Below are 27,539 nucleotides of genomic sequence, written 5' to 3'. Positions count from 1 at the left end.
GACTGGTACTGTGTGTGTGTGTGTGTGTGTGTGTCGCAGCTTACTACAGTTCAACCAAGTCAAAAAACTTAATTACACGCATGAAAACATCTGTTTTCCTCCTTCTCAAAGCATTCTGGGTCATCTTCAAAAATACATTAGTAACTGCAGCAGTTTACACCAATAGTATGGAGGGAGATGTGGGCTTAGGTTGTAAAAACATTATCACATTTTAAACATTTAAATCTTCTCTCCAAGAAATGCCCTTTCTGGTATATTAAAAAAATCCCATGATTGAAGACTAATATCTCTGCTCCGGGACATAATCAGTTTAAGTCAGTTTATGATGGTATGGGTGTGTGTGCGTGTGTGTGCGTGTAACTCAAAGGGAGCCAAGCCTAATCTTGAAAGGGGTATGCAGATTAGGAAGTGAACAATGAATGGTTATTAATCAGAGATGGGGATTGGGCAGAGGGATAATCCTACTTTTCTGATTGGTTGTCAGCCTTGAAGATCAAAGAAAGTGCTAAAAGATGACCTCTACAAAATTATTTCAGTGCTTTATCACACACACATACAGCACACATACAAATACAGGCACATGTATAAACAAACAGAAACCATTTAACTGTGTGATAGAGGCTTAATGGGCTGATGACAAACACCCAATCAAATACATAAAACAAACACACATGCACACGCACACACACCACTCTCCAGCTCTGTTCTTAATCCAGAGTGTCAGTCCGAAGTCAGCAGGATTAGTTCCTTTGGGGCTGGGCGACTTGGTGGGGGTGGGTTTGATGATGTAACATAACAAAGAGTGACACTGTCTCTGGCATACACCCACACATCTGTGGACTGAGCAGTCAGGGCCTGTTTGTTCCATTGGGTGATCTGCGTTTGATATATGACATCTCAGATTGCAAGGATAAAAGTGTTTCCCTTAACTTGCTTTCTGAGGTTGTAGGCCCGGGTCGTCTCTACACACTGACAAATTGCTTTGTAGAAAGAACTTTGCATGTGACTGAAAAAATATAACTCAATTGCCCAGTTTTTTTGTTGTTGTGGGATTAATGAGGCAGAAGCAAAAACATGTCTATTATGGGGAAGAGGAGGAATTGAGGTAAAAAGAAGGGGGTTGAAGGTAGGATCTCTCTGAACAGAGCTCTGCAAAGCAGCTAATGAAGGAATGAGCAGTCATGGGAGAGGGGAAAGAGAGAGGGAGGGAGGAGAGAAGGTGTAAAGGAATGATGCGGGAGGACTGTCTCTGCATAGCAGCAAACTGCACTAGGTTATTCACCCTTTTCTGCAGCTATGGCTCAAAGCCCCATAAAACATTCATATCCCTCAGGAGAGAGAGAGAGGGCGGAGGGAGAGTGAAAATGGGGAGAGAGATGAAGAGGGAATGAGAGAAAGGGGTGACAGATAAATAATTAAAGAGGGAAACAGAGATAGAGAGAGAGAGGAAGCAGACCCAGTGCTTCTCCAGTAGTACAGGTCTGTGGATTATCTCCAGAGCTCGGTCACTAAGAGGGGATTTGAGTTGCACAGTACCATTCATATACTACTCTGATGCTGGAACTGATGTTGATAGGATGGAAATGATAGGGCAGGACTGAGCTTAGTATAAGGTCACTAATGTAATGAGCTCTGGTAACACAGGTATTAACAGCAAGTTACACTGCCGCTTATATAAGAGATGAGCCGAGTACACACAAATTGGCAGTTATCACCTCCAATGGCTATACCGGGGGAGTCGATCACTCTCTCCCTCTCTCATATTCAATCTCTCGGTCACCCACAGCAATTGTCAATCAAAGCCCTGAGCACCATGTGTTGGCAGAGACACACACAGCCACACAAAGAAACCCAAACAGACTGACAGCCAAGGTGCTTTGCTTCAAATTTGTAGGAAGACCTTTGTTTTCTATCTGTACTATAGGAGGAGCTTTTAGTTTACACAACAGTAGTTTGAAGCCGTCTGCAAGCTAATCTATTTATTGAGGAGAGCAGAATAGTCCCCAGAAAAGTTCTTAATTACAGACATGCCGTTTCACTACATTACATTGGTGTATGTATGTGCCTGTGTGTTTGTGTATGTGTGTGCATGTGTATGTGCGTTCCACCTTCTCGTATGGATCAGAGTCGTAGTTGAGTCCTATTCCACAGTCATCTGTGATTTCAGACAGATCCTCATCATCAAACTCCTCCAGACTGATGTCATGGGAAGGCCTGGAAGAACGGGAGGGAGAACATTAATATTTACACATAGTACACACACACACACCTACACACAAACATTTGTGATTTCACCTCCAGTCCTCATGTACCTGACCACCACCCTTCCGGAGGTGAGCAGCTCTCTGAGTGATGCCCACACAGAGTGCTCCGACCCTGGGGACGACTGCTCTGAGATATGGCCCATCACTATTTAGTTCTGTGCCTCACTCACCAGCCACAAGAACCCACCCATCCTCCATATTTTGCTTTGCTCTCTAAGCAGACAGAGGAGTTCAGCCATTATCCCCCCAGTTTGCAGACAACAGTTCATGAGCTCATCATCTTGTTTTCTATAAACCATCTGTATAACTGTGGTCCATTAGTTACAACAGAAGCTCAGCTATCTACTCCATTAGTAAGATACTTTTGTAAGGCTCAGAAGGAAATGCTGCAATGCAGGTTTTCTAGTGAGGACAGGACATTCCAGACAGGGCTTAGTACAGATGTATATAGAACTACTGTGAAGCAGTGTCAGAAAAAACATCAAAAAAGGTGGAAACGTAAAACTAGATCATTGTCTAACTGGGCAAAATTGCATACTGTAATAGTGCTAAATCAGAAATCATGGCTAGATCATAAACACACACACAGAGCTCCTGACCAGCAGCAGCCTGCAATGTGATACAGGGAAATTATTTGGGATGTTATTCAATATGAATTGCTGTCTGAAAATAAACTATTCAGGCCTTTGTGAACCCTCCTTACTGTAATAAAAAAAGCAACTACAGGACTGTTGTCGCTGTGTGTACAAATCTCCAATTATGTTAACATTAGACATCTAGGCTGAGTTGCAATGAAAAAGCCATATCTCAGACTGGCCAATAAAAAGAAAAGATTAAGATGGGCAAAAGAACACAGACACTGGACAGAGGAACTGAGCATCCCGGAGTCGCCTCTTTATTGTTGACGTTGAGACTTGTGTTTTGCGCATACTATTTAATGAAGCTGCCAGTTGAGGACTTGTGAGGCGTCTGTTTCTCAAACTAGACACTCTAATGTACTTGTCCTCTTGCTCAGTTGTGCACTGGGGCCTCCCACTCCTCTTTCTATTCTGGTTAAAGCCAGTTTTCCCTGTTCTGTGAAGGGAGTAGTACACAGCGTTGTACGAGATCTTCAGTTTCTTGGAAAATTCTCACATGGAATAGCCTTCATTTCTCAGAACAAGAATAGACTGATGAGTTTCAGAAGAAAGTTATTTGTTTCTGGCCATTTTGAGCCTGTAATCAAACCCAGAAATGCTGATGCTTCAGACACTCAACTAGTCTAAAGAAGGCCAGTTTTATTGCTTCTTTTTAATCAGAACAATTGTTTTCAGCTGTGCTAACATAATTGAAAAAGGGTTTTCTAATGATCAATTAGCCTTTTAAAATTATAAACTTGGATTAGCTAACACAGCGTGCCATTGGAACACAAGGAGTGATCGTTGCTGATAATGGGCCTCTGTACACCTATGTGATATTCCATAAAAATAAAAAAAAATCTGACGTTTCCAGCTACAATAGTAATTTACATCATTAACAATGTCTACACTGTATTTCTGATCAATTTGATATTATTTTAATGGATGAAAAAGTGTTTTTCTTTCAAAGGCAAGGACATTTCTAAGTGACCCCAAACTTTTTAACAGTAGTGTAGGTCCTTGATGTCAGGAAGATTGGCCCCAGTGATGTACTGGGTCGTACGCACTACCCTCTGTAGCGCCTTACGCTCAAATTCTGAGCAGTTTTCATACCAGGCGGTGATGCAATCAGTCAGGATCCTCGATGGTGCAGTTGTATAACTGAGGATCTGGGGACCCATGCCAAATCTTTTCAGTCTCCTGAAGGCAGAAATGTGTTGTTGTGCCCTCTTCACAACTGTCTTGGTGTGTTTGGACCATGTTAGTTAGATGGTGGTGTACACCAAGGAACCTGAAACTCTCGACCCGCTCCACTTCAGTCCCGTCGATGTTAATGGGTGCCTGTTTGGCCCACCTTTTCCTGTAGTCCATGATCAGCTCCTTTGTCTTGCTCACATTGAGGGAGAGGTTGTTGTCTGACCTCCTCCCTATAGGGTGTCATCGTTGTAGGTGATCACGCCTGCCACTGTTGTGTCGTCAGCAAACTTAATGATGGTGTTGGAGTCATAGTTTTCAAGCCCTGCCACATCCGACGAACGTCAGAGCCAGTGTTAGTAAAATTCAATCTTAGTCCTGTATTGAAGCTTTGCCTATTTGATGGTTTGTGTAAATGCATAGCGGGATTTCTTATAAGCGTCCGGATTAGTGTTCCGCTCCTTGAAAGCAGCTCTAGTCTTTAGCTCGGTGTGGTTGTTGCCTGTAACCCATAGCTTCTGGTTGGGATATGTACATACGGTCTAGAGGTAGACCGATTACTCGGCTGGCCGATTAATTAGGTCCAATTTCATAACAATCGGTAATCTGCCTTTTCTGGACGCCGATTATGGCCGATTACATTGCAATCCATGAGGAAACTGCATGGCAGGCTGACCACCTGTTACGCGATTGCAGCGTCAAAAGGACCTTGTGGCGGCAATGAGCCAAGATAAGTTGCTAGCTAGCATTAAACTTATCTTGTAAAAAAAACAAATCAATCTTCACATAACCACCAGTTAACTACAGTACACATGGTTGATATTACTAGTTTAACTAGCTTGTCCTGAGTTGCATATAATCAATCTTGCCTGTTAAATGTATCGAATCACAGCCTACTTCAACTTTGCCAAACGGTTGATGATTTAACAAAAGCGCATTGACGAAAAAGCACATTCGTTGCACAAATGTACCTAACCATAAACATCAATGGCTTTATTAAAATCAATACACAGCAGTATATTTTTAAACCTGCATATTTAGTTAAGATAAATGCATGTTAGCAGGCAATATTAACTAGGAAAATTGTCACTTCTCTTGCGTTCAATGCAAGCAGTCAGGGTAAATGCAACAGTTTGGGCCGCCTGGCTCATTGCAAACTGTGTTTCTTCCTAACAGAGACCGTAATTAATTTGCCGAAATTTTACATAACATTGAAGGTTGTGCAATGTAACAGCAATATCTAGACTTAGGGTTGCCACTTTCGACAAAATACGGAATGGTTCTGTATTTCACTGAAAGAATAAACATTTTGTTTTCGAAATGATAGTTTCTGGATTTGACCATATTAATGACCAAAGGCTTGTATTTCTGTGTGTTCATTATAATTAAGTCTATGATTTGATAGAGCAGTCTGACTGAGCGGTGGTAGGCAGCAGCAGTCTCATATGCATTCATGCAAACAGCACTTTCCTGCGTTTTTCCAGCAGCTCTTAGCAATGCTTGAGGCACAGCGCTGTTTATGACTGCAAGCCTATCAACTCCCGGGATTAGGCTGGCAATACTAAAGTGCCTATAAGAACATCCGATAGTCAAAGGTATATGAAATACAAATGGTAGAGAGAGAAATAGTCGACGCGTCATAATTCATATAATAACTACAACCTAAAACTTCTTAACTGGGAATATTGAACCATCAGCATTCATATGTTTTGAGCAAGGAACTTAAACGTTAGCTTTTTTTTTTACATGGCACATATTGCATCTTTACTTTCTTCTCCAACACTGTGATTTTGCATTATTTAAACCAAATTGAACATGTTTCATTATTTATTTGAGACTAAATAGATGTTATGTATGTATTATATTAAGTTAAAAAATAAGGGTTCATTGTTCATTCAGTATTTTTGTAATTGTCATTATTACAAATATATAAAATTGTAAATAATTGGCCGATTAATCGGTATCTGCTTTTTTTGGTCCTCCATTAATCAGTATCGGCGTTGGAAAAAAAAATCATAATCAGTCAACCTCTAGTACGGTCACTGTGGGGACAACGTCGTCAATGCACTTATTAATGAAGCCAGTGACAGAGGTCAAATCAAATCAAACTTTATTGGACACATACACATGATTAGTAGATGTTATTTCAGGTGTAGCGAAATGCTTGTGCTTCTAGCTCCGCCAGTGCAGTTATATCTAACAAGTAATATCTAACAAATTACACAACATATACCCAACACTCACATCTATGCGGAAATAAATTAAGACTATATACATAAAGTTGAAGTTGGAAGTTTGTGGCGAAATCCTGCACGGAGCCTTCACCGTGCGCTGCCACTTTAAGAGCACTTCAGCAGTAAGGAAGGAGGAAATAAAGACAGTTCATTCAGCTCTTTGGGGAGGAGCACTTGGTTGGCGCGACAGTTTGATTGTGTGTGCTATGCTGCAGAAGTTTGGTTTATTTTCAGCGTGTGTAGTTTATAAAGTATTTAACTCAATCATCGGTGTGACAGTTCTAGGTCGTGGTTGTTATCGTTTGAGACTGTGCCGGTTATGGATCGCATGGATTAGCAACAACATTGTTGCGATGCTTTGACATACAAACCATCGAACGGTCAGACAGTATACCGGCAAGCCTGAAGACCACAGCTAAGATCTCTCTTCTCCTCTTTCTCTTCCCGCTAATTGTTCCAGTGCTTTACCCTGCAAGACTTTCTATTTTTCAAATGCACTTCCCATTGAAGTCCATTAGACCTGGACTATTATTGCCCTGCCAGAAGTATTTGGGTGTATTGTTATTTGAACTGTATTGAGGTGGGGTGTACTAATAACATGTGGCCGAGAAGATTGTGGACATTTTTAAGGCCTTTGTGTCTATGAACCCCCCCACATTCATACTCTCTGCACTCCTCCACTGGAAGATCATACAGATTATTGCAAATCCTCTGTTGATGACTGGGTTCTTTCTTGTATGAAGTTTCTGTTCAATTGCTCTGCCATTTATTATTATTATTATTGTATGAGGTAGTCTTGGTGGGGTTACCCCTGTGCTGTGATGTGGGTTTTATAGGGTGTGCATTCTCTTTTCTCTACACTGGCTATCTGGTAAACAGGCTACACTCTAGGCAGTGTCTTCTGCTGATGTGTGTGGGTCTGGTAGTGGTACTCTCTCTATTCTACTCTTTTCCTTTCGGCATGGTTAATACCTGCCTGGCGCCCGAACAAAATCTCTTTACCCCTCTCTTAATAAATAAAGCTACAGAATTGGTGCCCAAACAGGGACTTGAAGAGAAACACCCATGACACCATCCACACTAGGTTGAATCAGGTCTTTTGTTGGAACCCCATACTGTGTCAATATGGACACACCTGATGGTAATCATGTTCGGGATTCTTTCATTGTGAAAGGACTCGATGGACTAATGGAGTTGGATAGCACTGACCCTAATCCCCAGGCTTCCGGCTCACCTATAACATCTCCACCATTACCCTCCTCTTAACCTCTTCCTGTTACCCTGTCCAGAGAGACTTGGAGAGGTGTCTCTGATCACTGGACACACAACCAATCATAGTTTGACAATGCAGGAGAAGGCCATTCGCAAACTCTGTGATTGTGTGGAGGCTCAGACAGATGTGCAGCGGAGGTTGGATTACCTTCCCTGTCAAATGGAGGAAAACCAACAAATTGTTCAGAGAGAAATATTTACAAGATTCTCTGAAGCAGGATATTCAAGGAAAACTGCACCGGTTCAAAACACAAATGGAAACTAACCATCAAGTCATAATCTTTCTTGAGGAGGAATAAAAACAGAGAGCAGAGGAGTCAGCCTCTGTTGTGAAGGGAGTGTGTTCTTATCTGAAGGAAGTTATGGAGGACATGAATGACTCTCTCACAGGGGAACTACGATTTTTGATTGAACAGACTCAAAAGGACACCGTTAATGAGATGGAAAAAGCACAGAAGGCCACAGACCTTCAAATGGAAGCGTTGCACCAGGAGGTAATGTAGTGCTTTTCCCTTCTAGACAAACCTTCTGCACCTCCCTCAGGTTTTACCTCTGCCACTGGCTTGGCCAGTAAGGGAATAGGAACAGGCAGCACTACAAAAAACCCTCTGAAGATACTGTTAAACAGAACTCCCGCTGCCATTGTCATGCCTCCTCTAGAGTACTCCCTCCCTATCAAACTACTTATCCCCACTTTCGGCAGCCCAGAAGATGATGTTGATCCACTGTTTTTCTTATCTAAGTGTAATGATTGTCTTTCTATCCGGCCCCTTGCTGACTTGGAGGTTCTTGCCACCCTCCGCAGTGTTCTCCATGGTACAGCTGGTGGGAGAAAGCCTGTGAACATGTGTCAAACTGGGAGGAGTTTCAAAAAATATTCCTCTCAGAGGACTATGGGGATGAACTGGCGGAACGTGTTCGTAACAGAGTCCAGGGTGAAGCGGAGCCAATACGGGACTTTGCCTTCTCCTATCGAGTTCTATGTAGGAGATGAGATGGAAGGCTGACATTACTGAGCAGGAGATGGTCAAACTCCTTAAGAACATGTTTCCCCACCTTGCTAGTCGACTTCGAGAACGTGTGCAGAATGTGGATGATTTGGTGGGTCTGGAGGACTGGAAGCACCACCTCCAAACTAAAAACCCTGTTCCCTCATCCCAGTATACCCATAACTCTCCTGGGGCTAAACAGTCTCAGATATTTGATCCAGGACAAAAGTCTCAGATATTTGATCCAGGACAAAAGTCTCAGATATTTGATCCAGGACAAAAGTCCAGTGATGTGTTGGAGGTGTAAAGTCCAAATTCCTCCAGATTCTTGCCCGCTCTATGTCCAGCGTCAGGATTCAGGAAAAGGTCAGAAAGGACAGAAGACTAAACGTCTACACAGGCGTGGTGACTTGCATACAATTGGGTCAGCTTTAATGCCCACCATGAAGCATTTAGACAGCACAACTAGCGGTCTTATTCCTATTCCGCAACAACTATTGGTTCCTCTGACTGTTAGGAACTGGAGAGGGAAGGCCATAATGGACACAGGGGCATCTTACACCCTGATGCAAGAGGCCCTGTGGCAGAACATGGCATTAACTCATGAGAAGCTACGAACATGGGAGGGACCATTGTACTTGGCCAATGGAGAACCTACCACCCCCTTGGGCTGGATTAGTATAATAATAAAACTGCATCGTGAGACTAAACCTTCCTATGGCTATTCTTGCAGATTCAAGCCTTGCATTTGCTGTAGTCCTTGGTCTAGACTTCCTGTTCTTCAGTGGACTGACCATCTCGATGTCCGAACCCTCCTATCGGCTGCACTCTGACTATTGCCAGCCTCATCCATTTCAACCTGGTAATGCACTGATTTCAGGCTGGAGCCTGTTACATTATGCAGAGTCCGGACAAGGTCAAGTCAGAGACAGAGAAAATATAAAGAGACAAAGACAAAAACATGTTCCACCAGTGAAGTCCGAGAACCCAACTATCACCCTGATTACCGCCGTACCACCCCCCCTCCTTCTATCCGAGAGCAAAAGCAAACCTGATGCTGATTTCTACATCAAACAAGCGGTGGAACAGGCATGTCTGTCAGATGATGAAAGGTGGCAGCTCTCCAAGATGTTGGACATGAACAGTGAGGTCTGTACTCTTACACTCGGCCGTACAACAGTCTTCAAACGCAAAATCTATAACCGGCATGAGGTGAACAGCTCAAAAGCATGTTGGAGAATGGAATTGTGGAACCTTCTTTTTCCAGATGGGCTTCTCCGGTTGTCCTGATTCCTAAGAAAGATGGTGGATATCGATTCTGTGTGGACTACAGGAAGCCGAATGCCATAACAGAAAGCGATGCTTACCCTTTACCAAACATAAATGACATACTGGAATCTCTGGCAGGAGCATCCATCTTTAGTAATCTGGATCTGAACAGTGGCTATTGGCAGGTGTCAATGGATCCCGCTAGTCAGGACAAGACTGCCTTTGTCACCCCTGCTGGTTTGTACTCCTTCAAAGTCATGCCTTTCGGCTTGAAGAATGCTCCAGCAACCTTCCAAAGGTTGATGGAGACTGTCCTGGGAGACCTGAGGGGTAGAAATTGTCTTGTGTATCTGGATGACATCATAATCTACTCCTCCTCTGTCGCGGATCATCTGCAAGACATACAGTCCGTCTTCGACAGACTAAAGGCTGCAGGTTTGACCTTGAACTTGAAGTGTCGTTTCTGTCTGCCAGAACTCAAGTTCCTTGATCATGTGGTTAATGCTGAAGGTATCCATGCAGATCCAGCCAAAGTTGCAGCCGTGCAGGAATTCCCAATTCCCACATCCCTCAAGGCTGTTAAGAGAGGCCATCAAAACTCTGTTCTCACGCAATTGCATAGCCTATAGTAAATTTTGCGCAACATGAGCTCATGAAGTGTTCGATTTGATTTTCGAATGCATTTGTATTGATGTCAGAGTGATTAGAGGATTAAAGAGCGCAGACTACCAGGCCAGTGGTGATGCCATTTGTTACTACCAGGCCATTTGATAGCCTACTATTGTCCATCAGTGGCATCAGAGCACAGTTTTGGAGAAGCCTAGTTACCATGACTAAACAATCACATGGAATTTGACTGCGGTCATGACTCATCAACGCAGATGTGGCAGTAACACGGCCACTGTAACAGCCCAAGGCGTGGCATGTGTGTTGCTAATGGGATTGCAGTCTACACTCTTAGCTCCTTTTTTTCCTATCTAGAACCTAAATGGGTTCTTCGGCTGTCCCCATAGGAGAACCCTTTGAAGAACCCTTTCGGGTTTCAGGCAAAACCCCTTTAGGTTCCAGGTAGAACGCTTGGAACCAAAAAGGGTTATCCTATGGGGACAACTAAAGAACCCTTTCGTACCCCTTTTTTCTAAGTGTGTAGCTAGCTCTCAATTCTGGGAGGTGAATCTAGCGCTGCCAGGTCTCTGAGGAGTCCAACTCCACTCATGATTCCAGAACTCCACTCAGGAGGAGCAGCCTTAGAATAGAATGAACAATAGAATTAGTCCTGTGTATTCTTCTAAATTCTAATCATCAAAAGTGGGGGTGGCTCCTTTCAGCTCCACTCCCACTTTATCTTTCTGTAAGAGATTCCTGGTGATGTAGATGACTAATCCCACTGGGCAAAAACTGGTTGAATCAATATATGTCAGCGTAATTTGTCAACCTTATGTGACGTGGAATCTTTTTAAAAAATACATTGGATTTGAAAAAGTAATTATAAAATTCATCAACTGTTGTTTTAAGGGTGAAATTTCAACCACAGGATTCTGTCATCATGGTAACCACATTTCAACAAAATATGTTTGATTTTTTACCTATAAAAAACAGATCTATGTCATATCCACAATCAGAAAAGAAAACATTCGGCTAGACAGCACCCCCTACTGGAGAATTGATTTACAGCTACCATTTGGCCTTCCATCCAGGGTTTTAACCAATCCCAGTCCTGCATAGCTATGAATTTGACAGACTATTACCAATGAGCTATCATGAGAATGATTGTTGAGAGATCTCCACTTAAACTAAGTAGATTCACTGTTGCTATTGAAGTCATTCCAAAGGGTAGGTTTAACAGATCAAATGAAATGTGACCATACTTTATCACTCATATTATCAACGATGCTATTTCAGCCTATATAGCATTTGCAAAGTCATCAACCGCTATTGTTTCAATTCAACATAAAATAGACTATACAATAAGGCCTAAGGTTTCAAGCTCTGGTTGATATAAAATGTCATGATATTGAATTGTGTTTGGTTGTCAACGCAACCAAATATCAACATTTGAAGGAGATGGAACTATCCAAGCAGAAGATACATCTGTACCACTGACTTAGTCTAGCTTTAATTGCACTTTGTCTACAAATTAATAATTGATATGTTGGATTCAAATCTCCATCTCAACCAAAAGTTTTAATTAAGGAATAGGTATAAATCAAATCAACCTTTATTTAAAGTGCATTTCAAGTTTGATTTTATTTAGTCCTATTCTTTAACATAGATTTTTGGTTGAGATGGAGACCAACATATGATGAATCCAACATATAATTTATTACATTTGTAGACAGACTGGAATTAAAGCCAGCCAGTAAGTGGCACAGATGGAACTATCCAAGTAGAAGATAAATATCCTTCAAATGTTGATATTTGGTTGCATTGAAACACAAATCAATATCACTTTTGAAATATAATAAATAGCCTGCAGGGGAAAAAAAAGTGTTGGAAAAAAAGAGAAGCGCTGCTAAGGTACACAACAGTAGGTGTTGGTAGACAGAAGGTACACTTTGATAAAAGGTGTAAATCGGTCATCAAAAAGAAAGGAATAAGGCACTCCTCATAATTAATCAAAATACCTTAATTTGTATGGCATGTTCAATGGAAACAAAGTTTTAAAATTGACAAGTTTTGGCTGCATGGCCTTCGTCAGGGAGTACAAAATAATAAATAGACTATTAACTTGTCGACAAGTTAACAAATTATATGTTGGATTCACGTCTCCCAACAAGTTTAAGAATAGGATTAAGCCAGTGGCTCAGATTGAACTATCCAACAGTAGGTATATCTACTTTACAATGTTGATATTTGGTTGTATTGTCAACCAAACACAATTCAATATTACTTGCGTAATACAGCAAAAAGCCTCAAGTTAAGTCTCTTACAAATTTCTATCTACAAGCCATCAGACTGCTGTACACTTGAACTGGACTGACCACCTGCTAGGATTCTCTGCACCTTAGCACACATGCACTCACTCATATGCATACACCCACACACATCACAACTGCTGCTACCAGAATCGTATTATATTGCTCAGTTTATACACTGTCCCCATCCCTCAATACACAAGTAAATATTGGACTATATAAAAACAAAAGTGTGCAGGTTCAAGGTAGCATGCTTACGTCGTCACAGGTCTGTGGAGCGCTTCGCAATTGCTGTAATAATCTGTGCAGAACCACGAACGGAATTGATCATTTGCATCATGTACTTTTAATATAATCTCAACTGCAATCCAGGTCATTTGGTTCTGCTATTAGATGAAGCATAGAGATAACACATTAATCTGTTGTTTGAATGAACAAAATATCTGATATTGTATTTTCATTTGAACTTTGCCGTGCTTTTACATGGTTGAAAGCGCATTGATAGACATTTTGGTGACAACAAAAATCCGACATTGCTTTTCCAATGGAATTTGGTTGTGCTTTTAAATGGTTGAAAGAATAGTGATAACACATTGGAAATTCAATTCATGTTTGGCAGACTTTTTGAGTGGGCGAGTGCCTTCAGAAAGTATTCACACCCCTTGACCTTTTCTTGTATCACAGGCTGAATTTAAAACCGATTAAATCAAGATTTTTTTGACACTTGACCTACACACATTAGCCCATAATGTGAAAGTGTAATTATGTTTTGTGAAATTTTTTAAAATTAATACAATATCTAAAGCTAAAATGTCTTGAGTCAATAAGTATTCAACCCTTTTGTTATGAAAAGCCTAAATAAATTCAGGAATAAAAAAATTGCATAACAAGTCACATAATAAGTTTCATGGACTCACTGTGTGCAATAAGTGTTTAACATGATTTTTGTTAACCACTGTACCCCACACATACAGATAATTGTAAGGTCTCTCAGCCGAGCAGTGAATTTCAAACAGATTCAACCACAAAGACCAGGGAGGTTTTTCCAATGCCTCGCAAAGAACAGAACATATTGGTGGATGAAATAAAATAAATAAAAAAGAAGAGTGAATATCCCTTTGAGCATGGTGAAGTTATTTATTACACACTTTGGATGGTGTATTAATACACCCTGATACAAGCATCCTTCCTAACTCGGTTGCCGGAGAGAAAGGAAACCACTCAAGGATTTTACAATGAAGAAAATGTTGACTTCAAAACAGTAACAGAGTTTAATTGCTGTGATGAGAAAACAGAGGATGGATCAACAACATTGTAGTTACCTCACAATAATAACCTAATTGTAAAAAGAAGGAAGCCTGTACAGAATAAAAAATATTCCAAACAGGCATCCTGTTTGCAACAAGGCACTAAAGTAATTAGAGGTCGACCGACTATGATTTTTCAATACCGATATTGGAGGACCAAAAGAAGCCGATACCAATTAATCATACCTTTTTTATTTAATATATATTATATATATATATATATATATATATGTAATAATGACATGTACAACAATACTGAATGAACACTTATTTTAACTTAATCTAATACATACATTAAATTGATTTAGTCTCAAATAAATAATGAAACATGTTCAATTTGGTTTAAATAATGCAAAATCACAGTGTTGGAGAAGAAAGTAAAAGTGCAATATATGCCATGCAAAAAAGCTAACGTTTAAAGTTCCTTGCTCAGAACATGAGAACATATGAAAGCTGGTGGTTCCTTTTAACATGAGTCTTCAATATTCACAGTTAAGAAGTTTCTGGTTGTAGGAATTATAGGACTATTTCTCTATAACATTTGTATTTCATATACATTTGACTATTGGATGTTCTTATAGGCACCTTAGTATTGCCAGCCTAATCTCGGGAGTGAATAGGCTTGAAGTCATAAACAGCACTGTGCTTCAAGCATTGAAAAAAAAAATGTTTACCTTTATTTATCTAGGCAAGTCAGTTAAGAACAAATTCTTATTTTCAATCACTGCCTAGGAACAGTGGGTCAACTGCCTGTTCAGGGGCAGAACGACAGATTTGTACCTTGTCGAGGGTTTGAACTTGCAACCTTGCGGTTACTAGTCCAATGCTCTAACCACTAGGCTACCCTGCCGCATTTCTAAGAGCTGCTGGCAAACGCAGGAAAGTGCTGTTTGAATGAATGCTTACGAGCCTGCTGCTGCCTACCACCGCTCAGTCAGACTGCTCTATCAAATTATAGACTTAATTATAATATATTAAACACACAGAAATACGAGCCTTACGTCATTAAAATGGTCAAATCCAGAAATTATCATTTCGAAAACAAAACATTTATTCTTTCAGTGAAATACGGAACCATTCTGTATTTAAATCAAACGGGTGGCATCAATAAGTCTAAATATTGCTGTTACATTGCACAACCTTCAATGTTATGTCATAATTATGTAAAATTCTCACAAATTAATTACGGTCTTTGTGGTTAGGAAGAAATGGTCTTCACACAGTTCGCAACGAGCCAGGTGGCCCAAACTGCTGCATGTACCCTGACTCCGCTTGCACAGAATGCAAGAGAAGTGACACAAATTCCCTAGTTAATATATTGCCTGCTAACATGAATTAAAGTAAATATGCAGGTTTAAAAATATATAGTTGTGTATTGATTTTAAGAAAGGCATTGATGTTTATGGTTAGGTACATTGATGCAACGACAGTTTTTTTGCGAATGCACTTGTTAAATCATCACTCGTTTGGCGAAGTAGGCTGTGATTCGATGATAAATTAACAGGCACCGCATTGATCATTTGCAACACATGACAAACTAGTTAAACTAGTAATATCATCAATCATGTGTAGTTAACTAGTGATTATGTTATGATTGATTTTTTTTATATATAAGATAAGTTTAATGCTAGCTAGCAACTTACCTTGGCTCCTTGCGGCACTCGCGTAACAGGTGGTCAGTCTGCCACACAGTCTCATGACGTGCAACGTAATCGGCGTACAAAAATGCAGATTATCAATTGTTATAAAAACCTGAAATCGGCCATGCCGATTAATCAGTCGACCTCTAAAAGTAATACTGCAAAAAATATTTTTTTGTCCTGAATACAAAGTGTTATGTTTGGGGCAAATCCAATACAACACATGACTGAGTACCACTCTCCATATTTACAAGCATAGTGGTGGCTGCATCATGTTATGGGTATGCTTGTAATCATAAAGTCTTTTAGGATTAAAAAAAAAAACAGAATCGAGCTAAGCACAGGTTCAATCCTAGAGGAAAATCTGGTTCAGTCTGCTTTCCACCAGACACTGGGAGATGAATTAACCTTTCAGCAGGACAATAACCTAAAACACAAAGCCAAATCTACACTGGAGTTGCTTACCAAGAAGACAATGAATGTTCCTGTGTGGCCGAGTTTCAGCTTTGACTTAAATCTACTTGAAACTCTATCGCAAGATCCGAAAATGGTTGTTTAGCATTGATCAACAACCAATTTGACCGAGCTTGAAGAATTTGAAAAGAATAATGGACAAATGTTGCAAAATCCAGGTGTGGAAAGCTTTTAGAGAATTGCCCAGAAAGACTCACAGCTATAATCACTGCCAAAGGTGTATCTACAAAGTATTGACTCAGGGGTGAGAATACTTATGTAAATTAGATATTTCATTATTTATAAATTACCAAACATTTCTAAAAACATGTTTTCACTATGTCATTATGGGGTATTGTGTGTAGATGGGTGAGGCACTTTTTCAACAATTTTGAATTCAGGCTGTAACACAACACAATGTGGAGTAAGTCAAGGGGTATGAATACATTCTGAAAGCAATGTATCTCATTGATCAACATCTCAACCAAATATTACCCAATTATCCACATTGAAATGGTGTGCCCAGTGGGATAGGACCTCACACCCCCCCCATTTAAGAATAAAAATCAAAGTTAATGTTGGAATACATGAAGTGACATGAGAAACATTAACAAAAGTAAGGCTTTATGGATGTTATAGAGGAACCATATGTTTCAGCAGAGTTTATGCTCAAACTGAATCCATGAAAATAATACCTACATGTGTCTAATATTAGATCCATTACTGAATCTGCTCCTTCATGGGTTTTGAAACAGAATAGTATCATAATCTGTAACATTTCTGTTCATATCATCACCTACAGTCATAATTTATAATGTTTTTCCAATTGAAGAGAAATGTATGTGGCAACAGCCTAGCAGTGGATTATAGAGGTGAATGCTGCATCTTTAAGAATGCATCAAATCTAAAAAATGCCTGACAGAGAACGCACATGTAGATCTATACTGCGTTAAACTAAGCTTAAACTGTGCTGCTTCAAAGTATGTGAACCACTTGGGAAATTACAGATTTATTTTAGTTTCTACCATGAAATCTTAATTTAATCAGAACCAGTCTTTTTGATCTGACATAACAGGTTTATATTTACCAATACCATATGTTGGTGTACAGGAAATCATGTGTGTAGTAGAAAAACAACATTCAAAAGGAATTGGTGCAGGTGCAAAAATAAGTGAACCCCGGGTTGCATTGATTAAATCAAGTAGGTAAGTAGAATCCAGTGGGGAAATAATTTGGTACCAAATTAACCAATCAAAGGAGAGATAGTTAGGAAAGTGTTTGAGCGGGACTAAGAAACCTGAGCTGTGTTCAAATACCCATACTAACATACTGTATGCTACATACTGTATGCTACAAAGACCGTACTTTTTGGAGAAATGTCCTCTGGTCTGATATAAACACAGAGGTCGACCGATGTATGATTTTTCAACGCCGATACCGATTATTGGAGGACCAAAAAAGCCGATACCGATTAATCGGACGATTTATTTTTTATTTGTAATAATGACAATTACAACAATACTGAATTAACATTATTTTTACTTAATATAATACATCAATAAAATCAATTTAGCCTCAAGTAGATAATGAAACATGTTCAATTTGTTTTAAATAATGCAAAAACAAAGTGTTTGAGAAGAAAGTAAAAGTGCAATGTGTGCTATGTAAGAAAGCTAACGTTTCAGTTCCTTGCTCAGAACATGAGAACATATGAAAGCTGGTAGTTCCTTTTAACATGAGTAAGAAGTTTTAGGTTGTAGTTATTATAGGACTATTTCCCTCTATACCATTTGTATTTCATTAACCTTTGACTATTTGATGTTCTTATAGGCACTTTAGTATTGCCAGTGTAACAGTATAGCTTCCCTCCCTCTCCTCGCTCCTCCCTGGGCTCGAACCAGCAACACAACGATCACAGGCACCACATTGAAGCAGCGTTACCCATGCAGAGCAAGGGAAACAACCACTCCAAGGCTCAGAGCGAGTGAAGTTTGAAACGCTATTAGCGCGTGCTAACTAGCCAGCCATTTCACTTCGGTTACACCAGCCTCATCTCGGGAGTTGATAGGTTTGAAGTCATAAACAGCGCAATGCTTGACGCACAACGAAGAGCTGCTGGCAAGAATAATAATAAATCAGGTAAAAGCCAACCCAAAGATATAATTTACAGATTTGCAGACCTCCCTTGCTGCATCTCAAGTAACATTGCATGTGCATTCTTCAACAAGAAAAACACTGAATCACAATGGGAGGGTTGTTAGGAAGAAGCCTCTGCAGTCAAAAAATAACCAAACTGGTCGTCTTAACTGCCAGAGTCCAATTGACCTTTTTGGTGGCGAAAACACTACCTATCACCAAAATAACCTTATCCCAACAGTCACGCATTGTGGTGGGAATGTCAAGATCTGGGGCTGCTTTTCCTCCACTGGACTTGGATGATCCACATCATTAAGGGAACCATGAATTGAGGTATACCAGGAGATTCTTGAACAGAACATCAAGCCATCAGCTGGGACGAAAATGGGTCTTCCTACAAGGCAATGAGTCAAAGCATTCAAGGAAATCTACCAAAGAATGGCTCAGGAGAAAGACGATTTGTGTTTTGGATTGGCCAAGTCAAAGTCCTGACCTAAATCCAATCGAGATGCTGTGGCAGGACCTGAAGTGTGCAGTTCATGCCAAACACCCCTCAAACCTCACTCACTTGGCTGAGCTCTGTAAGGACTGGGCAAAAATTCCTCAAAACAGATGTCAGGGACTGATTACTGGCTATAGGAGACATTTACTCCAAGTTATCGCTGCTAATGGAGGTGCCACAAGCTATTGACTGAAGGGGTTCACATATTTTTGCACACATCAAATCTGAATTTCTGTTAAATAAACCACTTTTGTTAAATAAACAATGAAAATATATATTTTTGGTTTCTGTCATTTACTTGGAATGTTTTGGGGGTTGGGGTTTAGATAAGGATTGTATATGCTTATTTTAATATGTTATAGCAAAATAATGACCAGCCCTGTAGGGTTCACGTGTTTTCAAGCAGCACCCCACCACCCCAAACCATGAACACAGACCTGAAGTGTTAAACAATCCAATCAACAATAGGTGGATACACGTTTTGTGGCTATTGATATTAAAGGAAAAGTGTAATCTTATAGCCTATAGTGACTGAGCTCACAGCACCCATTTCGGGCTGTTTGTCTCAACAGGGCGTGGGCCTCATTCCCTCCGCCTCTGAGGTAATTGAATCTGAGCTAGAGAATGCGCCAGCCAGGCGGGCAAACGACGTGACCGCCAAAAATCTATATCTTGTCCTCTCTGTGAACATTCCTCCTCTCTCCCCTTTGCTCTTAAAGGCAGTTATGTGTTGTGTATAGCTCAATGGTATTTTCTAAACGAACTCACATCAAGCGAGAGACAAAAACATAAGCAACCAACACAGCATCAGCTACGCGCTGCACGTAGTGATACACCTATATAACGACGTAGAGCAGCATCATCAGCATTCAATAGTCCTTTATGTCTCATGTTGATAATAATACAATGCGGTAATATCAACAAAACTGGCAAACATACTAACGGTTCACCCCATCCTCGCACATCCGCCTGTATCACCTCCACCCTTCAGTATTGAGCGCTCGAGGATAGCCTACCAGTTATGCCCAGCCACCCTTCATTGCTCCGTCTGCGGGTTTGATGTCTTACCTGCAGCCTGGAGGAGAGAGGGAGTGGAAGGTGGAGAGTGAGAACATCTCATCCCTGTCCGCCATCTTCCTCCAGAAACGACTCGAAGTGACTGCAGATAAACACTGAGGGAGCGCAGTCCATTCACAACCGCGGAGCGCGACAGACGGACGCAATACGGACAACGCGGTTTCTCTCTCTTTCCCTCCCTCTATCCTACTCCCACGCTGTTAAAGATGCTCCTGGCCTCGACCTAGCCAAATCAGATACACGTACTCAACATCACCATCAAATCTGACTTGAGCTGCTATCCACTCTACGACCCGGAAATGGCAGCGAACAGAGGAAAAATAACAATGCGGTAATCACAAAAACAAATCGTATCTGCCCCCGATGCGGCCAGCCCAGCCAGCCAGCCTGTCACACACACGCAGACTGCCTTGTCAAATATATGCTGTTGTGATGTTGCCTGTGAAACAAAGCAGCGGCGCAGAGAGGGGAGGTTTGGGGGGTGATAAGTGCCAGAATTAAGCCTCGTGAAGCTACTGATACGTCTTACAAAGTCACCTAATGTCTTCATAGCGCCATAAAACACCACCATGAATTAACATGGATGTCAATGGAGCCAATTTTTTTTCTACAGCATCAAACTGCCAACGCGTTAACGACACAGACACATGACATAGTGTTCACATCCTGTGCATTAAGGGTTAGTGTTAGTTTAAGTGTCTGTTTAGTTTATTATTAATGATCTCACCATGAACGCCTTACAAACATGTACATGATTTTGTAAAAAATATTTTAATTGACAGATTAATCCATTTCATTGGTGATTTAGCTAAAGTAGGCATATCACATTATTACAAAAATGATTAGGCTTGTTGATATCGCAGCCAGCCACCATTTACTGTGTAGATGATGCCTATTTCTCACATCAATATAGACAAGGGCTTCTTTGTTGGAGGTAGTCCAATTAAAAAATAAGAGGTAGCCTAGGTCTCTAGTGGTGTATTCAACTCCGACTTCCGACTTCAGTGCGCTCAAGACAACTGGAAACTAAAAATAAAACGACTCAGAATTCCAATTCAGAAACTCTGGCATTCTTTATTTGCCCTGAAAATCGCAGATGACATGATTTTACCTTGTTTTTTACCCAGAGTTCCCAGTTTACCAGTTTAACAGACACAATCAGTCACCATGCAATCCTTAGGCTATACATTTCTGTGGAGATGTCTTATGGTTAAAATAAGGACTCGAATTGAGGGGCTAATTGAGGATATAGGCCTAACCCCTGTTATGGAGTCAGGCAAAAAGCATATGCTACCTCTTGTTTGCTTATCCTCAGAAAAAATAATGGACCAGAATATATAAAGCGATCTAGGCTACCACAATTATTAACTCCACAATTATTTCCGCATAGTCTACAAGCCTATCAAAGGTCTTGCTCAGCCTCAACATCACAGGAAAATGTGGTTGGTTTATTAAATTCTCCGCAATGTAGAATATTAGTGGTAGGTTATGCTTACCGCAACAGACCAAAAATCTAGAATCGGTATGGGTCAATGCATAAACCAAACAGTTTAACAGATAACAACTTTTTATTCAGGAGAATCACATTGAATCAGGCTATTTCATCTCAAGACATCAGTCATGAAGTTAAAGCTTGATCGCAAATGGGTCTTCCAAATGGACAATGACCCCAAGCATACTTCCAAAGTTGTGGCAAAATGGCTTAATTAAGGACAACAAAGGCAAGGTATTGGAGTGGCCATCATAAAGCACTGACTTCAATCCTATAGAAAATGTGTGGGCAGAACTGAAAAAGTGTGTGCGAGTAATGAGGCCTACAAACCTGACTCACTTACACCAGCTCTGTCAGGAGGAATGATCCAAAATTCACCCAACTTATTGTGGGAAGCTTGTGGAAAGCTACCTGAAACATTTGACCTAAATTAAACAATTTAAGGGTAATGCTACCAAATACTAATTGAGTGTATGTTAACTTTTGACCCACTGGGAATGTGATGAAAGAAATAAAAGCTGAAATAACTAATTCTTCACATTCTTAAAATAAAGTGGTGATACTACCTGACCTAAAACAGGACATTTTTACCAGGATTAAATGTCAGAAATTGTGAAAAACTGCATTTAAATGTAGTTGGCTAAGGTGTATGTAAACTTCCGACTTCAACTGTATGTAAAAAGTTTCAGCACCTGACAGAACTGTTTTGTTTTTTTCACTTTTATTTTGTTTGAATGTTTTTGAGTAATAAAATATCATGAACACTTACCACGCTGTGCTTTGGTCTGATCCTCATTCTGACGAGAGCCGTGACAAACATATCAAGGCAGCAACACATGACAACACAGCATGGTAGCAACACAACATAACAACTACATGGTGAGGTGATGGAAGATTCCATAAAGCAGCTGAGGGACAATTTATCCTTCAGATTTGAAGACTGCAGCATGCCCAAGGATATCATTGCGTTTGTACCTGATCCTCTCACAGTCCACCCAGGTGGAGAATACTCCTCCCTTGCTAAGAAAACTATACCCTCGCTGGATGTGGCCACAATTCAAACTGCTGATTGAATTCCAGACATCGAGCCAAATCAGGGATGCGCTCAGGAGTGTCGAGTCCCTGTGTTCATTGCGGGTGGCATGCTCCGAGGAATACAGCACAGCAAAGAAACTTGCATTTTATGTGCTTACAATGCGAGTCCTCATTTTCCTATATGAATGCAATGTAGACTCACGACAGGAAGCGGCTTTCACTTAAGTCAATTGAGGACTGCCTGCAAATCAAAATCACATCTATCCATCAAACCCGACATCCCCAAGATTGTGTCCGAGGGGAAATCCAAATTCTCATTGAATAAGTAACTTAGTGGCCTTTATGACTGTATTTAGTCAATTGTAATATTATTGTGAGAGGTTATCCAGGGATATTGATATGTTCTGTTTGTTCTGTCGTTACAAGAGCAGGCTATCCTGACACAGGCAGACTTTTTTTCTTGAAATAATTGTTTTATGTAGGATGCTACATTTTTTACCAGTTGCAATTGTAAGTAGGCCTAAGAAGTAAATATCCTACTTCTAAGAGGCTGTTAAGGTTGTTAAGCCTCATAGCCTCAGCCATTTAAGTTATTTTATATAGGTCTAGGCTCTGAAGAAATAGACTCCAATTAAGCCCTCTTGTTTTTTTGTATTGTCAAATTAAAATGAAGATTATTGCTGAAATGAATTGCTCGACTGGTGTAGGTTTTCTCCATCTGTTGGTTTTTGGACAAGGACATCCCGGCTGGCCAAACCGTCCCCTAACCCAGATGACGCTGGGCTAACTGTGCGTTGCCTCATGGGTCTCCCGGTCGCGGCTGGCACAGGTTTCAAACCAGCATCTGTAGCAATGCAGAGAATGCATTTGACTGTTAGGGCTTTCAGGAGGAATGGAGAATTGCATGTCAATTCATAAACCATGTGCCATGGAATCTCCATCCAACTATTTTGCAATCTATATGGCTCTCCATCAATAATACAATTTAGAGGATTGGGGCGAGGTGATGAGTCCTGAATAAGTGTGACTTTCAGGTTAAAATAGGCTATATCTATACAGCAGATCGCCGATTGTCCTCAATTTGATTATGCTGTAACAACATACTGTATCACCATGACCATGATTTCTATTCATTTAAGTGAGCAGACTAGGGCTTTCAGGAGCAATGGAAAATCTACTGGAGAAATTTTTAAAAAAAATACTCGTAGACTTGGGGATTTTGGTCATGGACAGTGCTATTCGCAAACACCATCAGATGCCGTGTTACGCCGAACGCGAAAGCTCAGGACAATTAACAGTTACAGTAGGTGACAATAATGTAAAGTAGGCCTAGTAATGCTAAAAATAATGCTTAAATAAATCGACTGCTGGTCTTTACTGTATGCTGCTCATTTTTACGTTGTATTCCATTTCCAGCAGGACAATTCAAGCCATCGACTCACTGATGAATGAAGATGATGAGCGATCGGCAAAGACCATCTGTAATCTGCTGGCATGATGGCACATCAACATTGCTCTAATCACAGTCAAGACAGTTGAAGAAATGTGCATGGACTAATGGGAAGTCTCAGTAAGAGATATTATATATATACATTCTGAGAACAATAACAATGCATGTGTGTTTTCTTGTTTTGTACTGTTCTGTAGTTTCGACCCAATGATTCGTCTGACAAACAAAGAAATGTGTGTCCTGCAGGCCCAGGCATGGATCAAAGCTGGCGAAACGTCTTGACGTCATCTTCACAGACTAATCAACCGTGGCCCCTGAGCAATTTGCTCAAAATTGCTTCAGAAAAAAAGGAAGAAGTTCAAGCAAGCCGAGTCTCAAGCATCTGCTCAAACTCCATGTATGGGGGGCAATTTCTCGCCAGGGACCAGGCCGAAGTTTAATTGTTGACAGTAAGTTCGGCTATACAAAGCAAAAGGTACATAAAATATTGTAGCCTACACCTCAGGGACTGCTATTTGTTCCACAATAATTTACTGTTGCCTCCTTTTTCAGGGATCATGGCTCGAGATTTCTTTGAGGAAGAAATCATCATCTTTACTGAAGACTCATCTCTTCAGTAGGTAATATGATTGAGTGTAGTCTGGCCCAGGAGTGTGAAGGTGAACGGAAAGGCTCTGGAGCAACGAACCGGCCTTGCTGTCTCTGCCTAGCCGGTTCCCCTCTCTCCACTGGGATTCTCTGCCTCTAACCCTATTTCAGGGGCTGAGTCACTGGCTTACTGGTGCTCTTCCATGCCGTCCCTAGGAGGGGTGCGTCACTTGAGTGGGTTGAGTCACTGACGTGATCTTCCTGTCCGGGTTGGCGCTGTGGCAGAGATCTTTGTGGGCTATACTCGACCTTGTCTCAGGATGGTAAGTTGGTGGTTGAAGATATCCCTCTAGTGGTGTGGGGGCTGTGCTTTGGCAAAGTGGGTGGGGTTATATCCTGCCTGTTTGGCCCTGTCCGGGGGTATCATCGGATGGGGCCACAGTGTCTCCTTACCCCTCCTGTCTCAGCCTCCAGTATTTATGCTGCAGTAGTTTATGTGTCGGGGGGCTAGGGTCAGTCTGTTATATCTGGGGTACTTCTCCCAGTCCTGTGTGAATTGAAGTATGCTCTCTCTAATTCTCTCTTTCTCTCTTTCTTTCTCTCTCTTGGAGGACCTGAGCCCTAGGACCATGCCTCAGGACTACCTGGCATGAGGACTCCTTGCTGTCCCCAGTCCACCTGGCCGTGTTGCTTCTCCAGTTTCAACTGTTCTGCCTGCGGCTATGGAACCCTGACCTGTTCACCGGAAGTGCTACCTGTCCCAGACCTGCTGTTTTCAACTCTCTAGAGACAGCAGGAGCGGTAGAGATACTCTTAATGATCGGCTATGAAAAGCCAACTGGCATTTACTCCTGAGGTGCTGACTTGCTGCACCCTCAACAACTACTGTGATTATTATTTGACCATGCTGGTCATTTATGAACATTTGAACATCTTGGCCATGTTCTGTTATAATCTCCACCCGGCACAGCCAGAAGAGGACTGGCCAACCCTCATAGCCTGGTTCCTCTCTAGGTTTCTTCCTAGGTTTTGGCCTTTCTAGGGAGTTTTTCCTAGCCACCGTGCTTCTACACCTGCATTGCTTGCTGTTTGGGGTTTTAGGCTGGGTTTCTGTGCAGCACTTTGAGATATCAGCTATATAAATCAATTAGATTTGATTTGATCAAGATATATGCTGGAACCTGTGTCAGAGGTGTTTCTGGGACCACATAGTTTCCTTCAAAGTAGGATTATAGCAACATTTTGTTATGTTTAGGCCTATTTACATGTATATTTCTGGTATTGTACTGTTAGGCTAAATTTAGTTTTTTGCAGACTGACCCAAAACACACCCCCGTCCCGGTTTGCATTGCAAATGAGGGAATAAACTGGATCAAATACATTGATCATCTCATAAAGGTTTTGGAGCTGGGTGGAAGTGCAACTAAAATGTAGTTTAAATAGTCTGCATTTTTTGTATTTTTTCTCTATTTTATGAACGAAAGTATAAAGTTGTTGATGAAGAAATAATGTACTGCTGTTTTGAGTTAGAAATGTAACACTTTAGAATACTTAAGCATTGAATACATTGCAAGTTGGAGGATGTTCACACCTACACTATCCGGGCTATAAAGAGTCTATTGTCCTGTTAATGGGGCTACACCTGCTACAGTATTACAGTACACTTGTGAAAAACAAGTATTTGAAAACCTGTTTTCAAAATGCCTCCAGCTGTTCATCACTACTGTAAATAAAAACTCAGCATCTTGTTTAAGTTCTTTATTGTAACCACAATGTCACAAATCATTTGTATCTACCTTTCCAATTACTTTTAGAGTTTGGGATTTAGGGAGAGAAACCAAAAGCCTACCATCATCTCATGGGTCTCCCGGTTGGCACGGTTATTGAACCAGTATCTGTAGCAACAGAGTTTGAACTGCAATGCAGTGTCTTAGACTGCTGCACCACTCAGGCACTGTACAATATGACCGGTTGGGAGTAGGTTTCAGTACTACCGTAAGAGCAAAATAATCCTAACATTTCCACAACTTAATTGTAGTCTAAGTTTCTCTTAGAATAAAAACCTGGTGTCAAAATTGGTGAAGTGAAATGAAAAAAATAACATGTTTCAAAAAAATAAAAACACCCCCTTTGCTATGAAGCTCCTAAATAAGATCTGGTGTAACCAATTAGCTTCAGAAGTCACATAATAAGCTAAATAAAGTGCACCTGTGTGCATTCTAAGTGTCACATAGAATGCACACAGTGTGTCACCTGCATACCACTGCTGGCTTGCTTCTGAAGCTAAGCAGGGTTGGTCCTGGTCAGTCCCTGGATGGGAGACCAGATGCTGCTGGAAGTGGTGTTGGAAGGCCAATAGGAGGCACTCTTTCCTCTGGTCTAAAAAAATATCCCAATACCCCAGGGCAGTGATTGGGGACACTGCCCTGTGTAGGTTGCCGTCTTTTGGATGGGACTCTAACCCGTTAGCGGGATGAAATTCGACAACATATGGTATTGCTACATAAATAGTCATTTAAACATTCATGAAAATACAGGAGTCTCACATGTTTCGAAAACCTAGAATCTTGCTAATCCAACTGCGTTGTCAGATTTAAAAAATAATTTACTGCGAAAGAATAGTCTTCCAGAGATTTGAGACTGGGACGGAGGTTAACCTTCCAGCAGGACAATGACCCTAAGCATACTGCCAAAGCAAAACTCAAGTGGTTTAATGGGGAAACATTTAAATGGAATGGCCTAGTCAAAGCCCAGACCTCAATCCAATTGAAAATTTGTGGTATGACTTGAAGATTGCATGACTTGAAATTAATTTTGTCATTGGCCTGTAGTTTGTAAATCCAAAAACTTTCCCTTTGGTTTCCCATGGCAACCCTGCCTCCCTACAAGCTATGGGTATTGTTACGGATACAGGTATCCTGTGTGTGTATGTATCCTGTGTTCTTTTCTCTCCTTCTCCCCTCACAGGTGAAAATCATCACTCCCCAATCAGTCACCAATCAATTATCAATCAGAAGACACACCTCCTCCTGTTTCCTACCCAATCACAGTTCCTTTCCCTTGGTTTAAAAACCCTGTCAGTTGTTTGCTCTAGAGCTCAATCTC

General features: G+C 40.9%; 1 protein-coding gene across 1 annotated transcript in view; it reads right to left on the bottom strand.

Moving 5' to 3' along the window:
• The window catches only part of LOC115109489 (C-Jun-amino-terminal kinase-interacting protein 2-like), a 41,547-nt gene extending 21,083 nt beyond the window's left edge, over window positions 1-20,464 (bottom strand). Inside the window, exons 1-2 of the mRNA XM_029634429.2 lie at window positions 19,861-20,464; window positions 2,109-2,214 (exon numbers count right to left, since the gene is read on the bottom strand). Of these exons, the coding sequence (XP_029490289.1) occupies window positions 2,109-2,214; window positions 19,861-19,925 (171 nt within the window). The 5' untranslated portion in view covers window positions 19,926-20,464. The remainder of the gene's footprint in view (window positions 1-2,108; window positions 2,215-19,860) is intronic.
• Between the last annotated feature and the right edge of the window lie 7,075 nt (window positions 20,465-27,539).

This window comes from Oncorhynchus nerka, linkage group LG25 (genome assembly GCF_034236695.1).
Source record: "Oncorhynchus nerka isolate Pitt River linkage group LG25, Oner_Uvic_2.0, whole genome shotgun sequence".
NCBI lineage: Eukaryota > Metazoa > Chordata > Actinopteri > Salmoniformes > Salmonidae > Oncorhynchus > Oncorhynchus nerka.
This window is presented reverse-complemented; position numbering and strand designations above follow the sequence as displayed.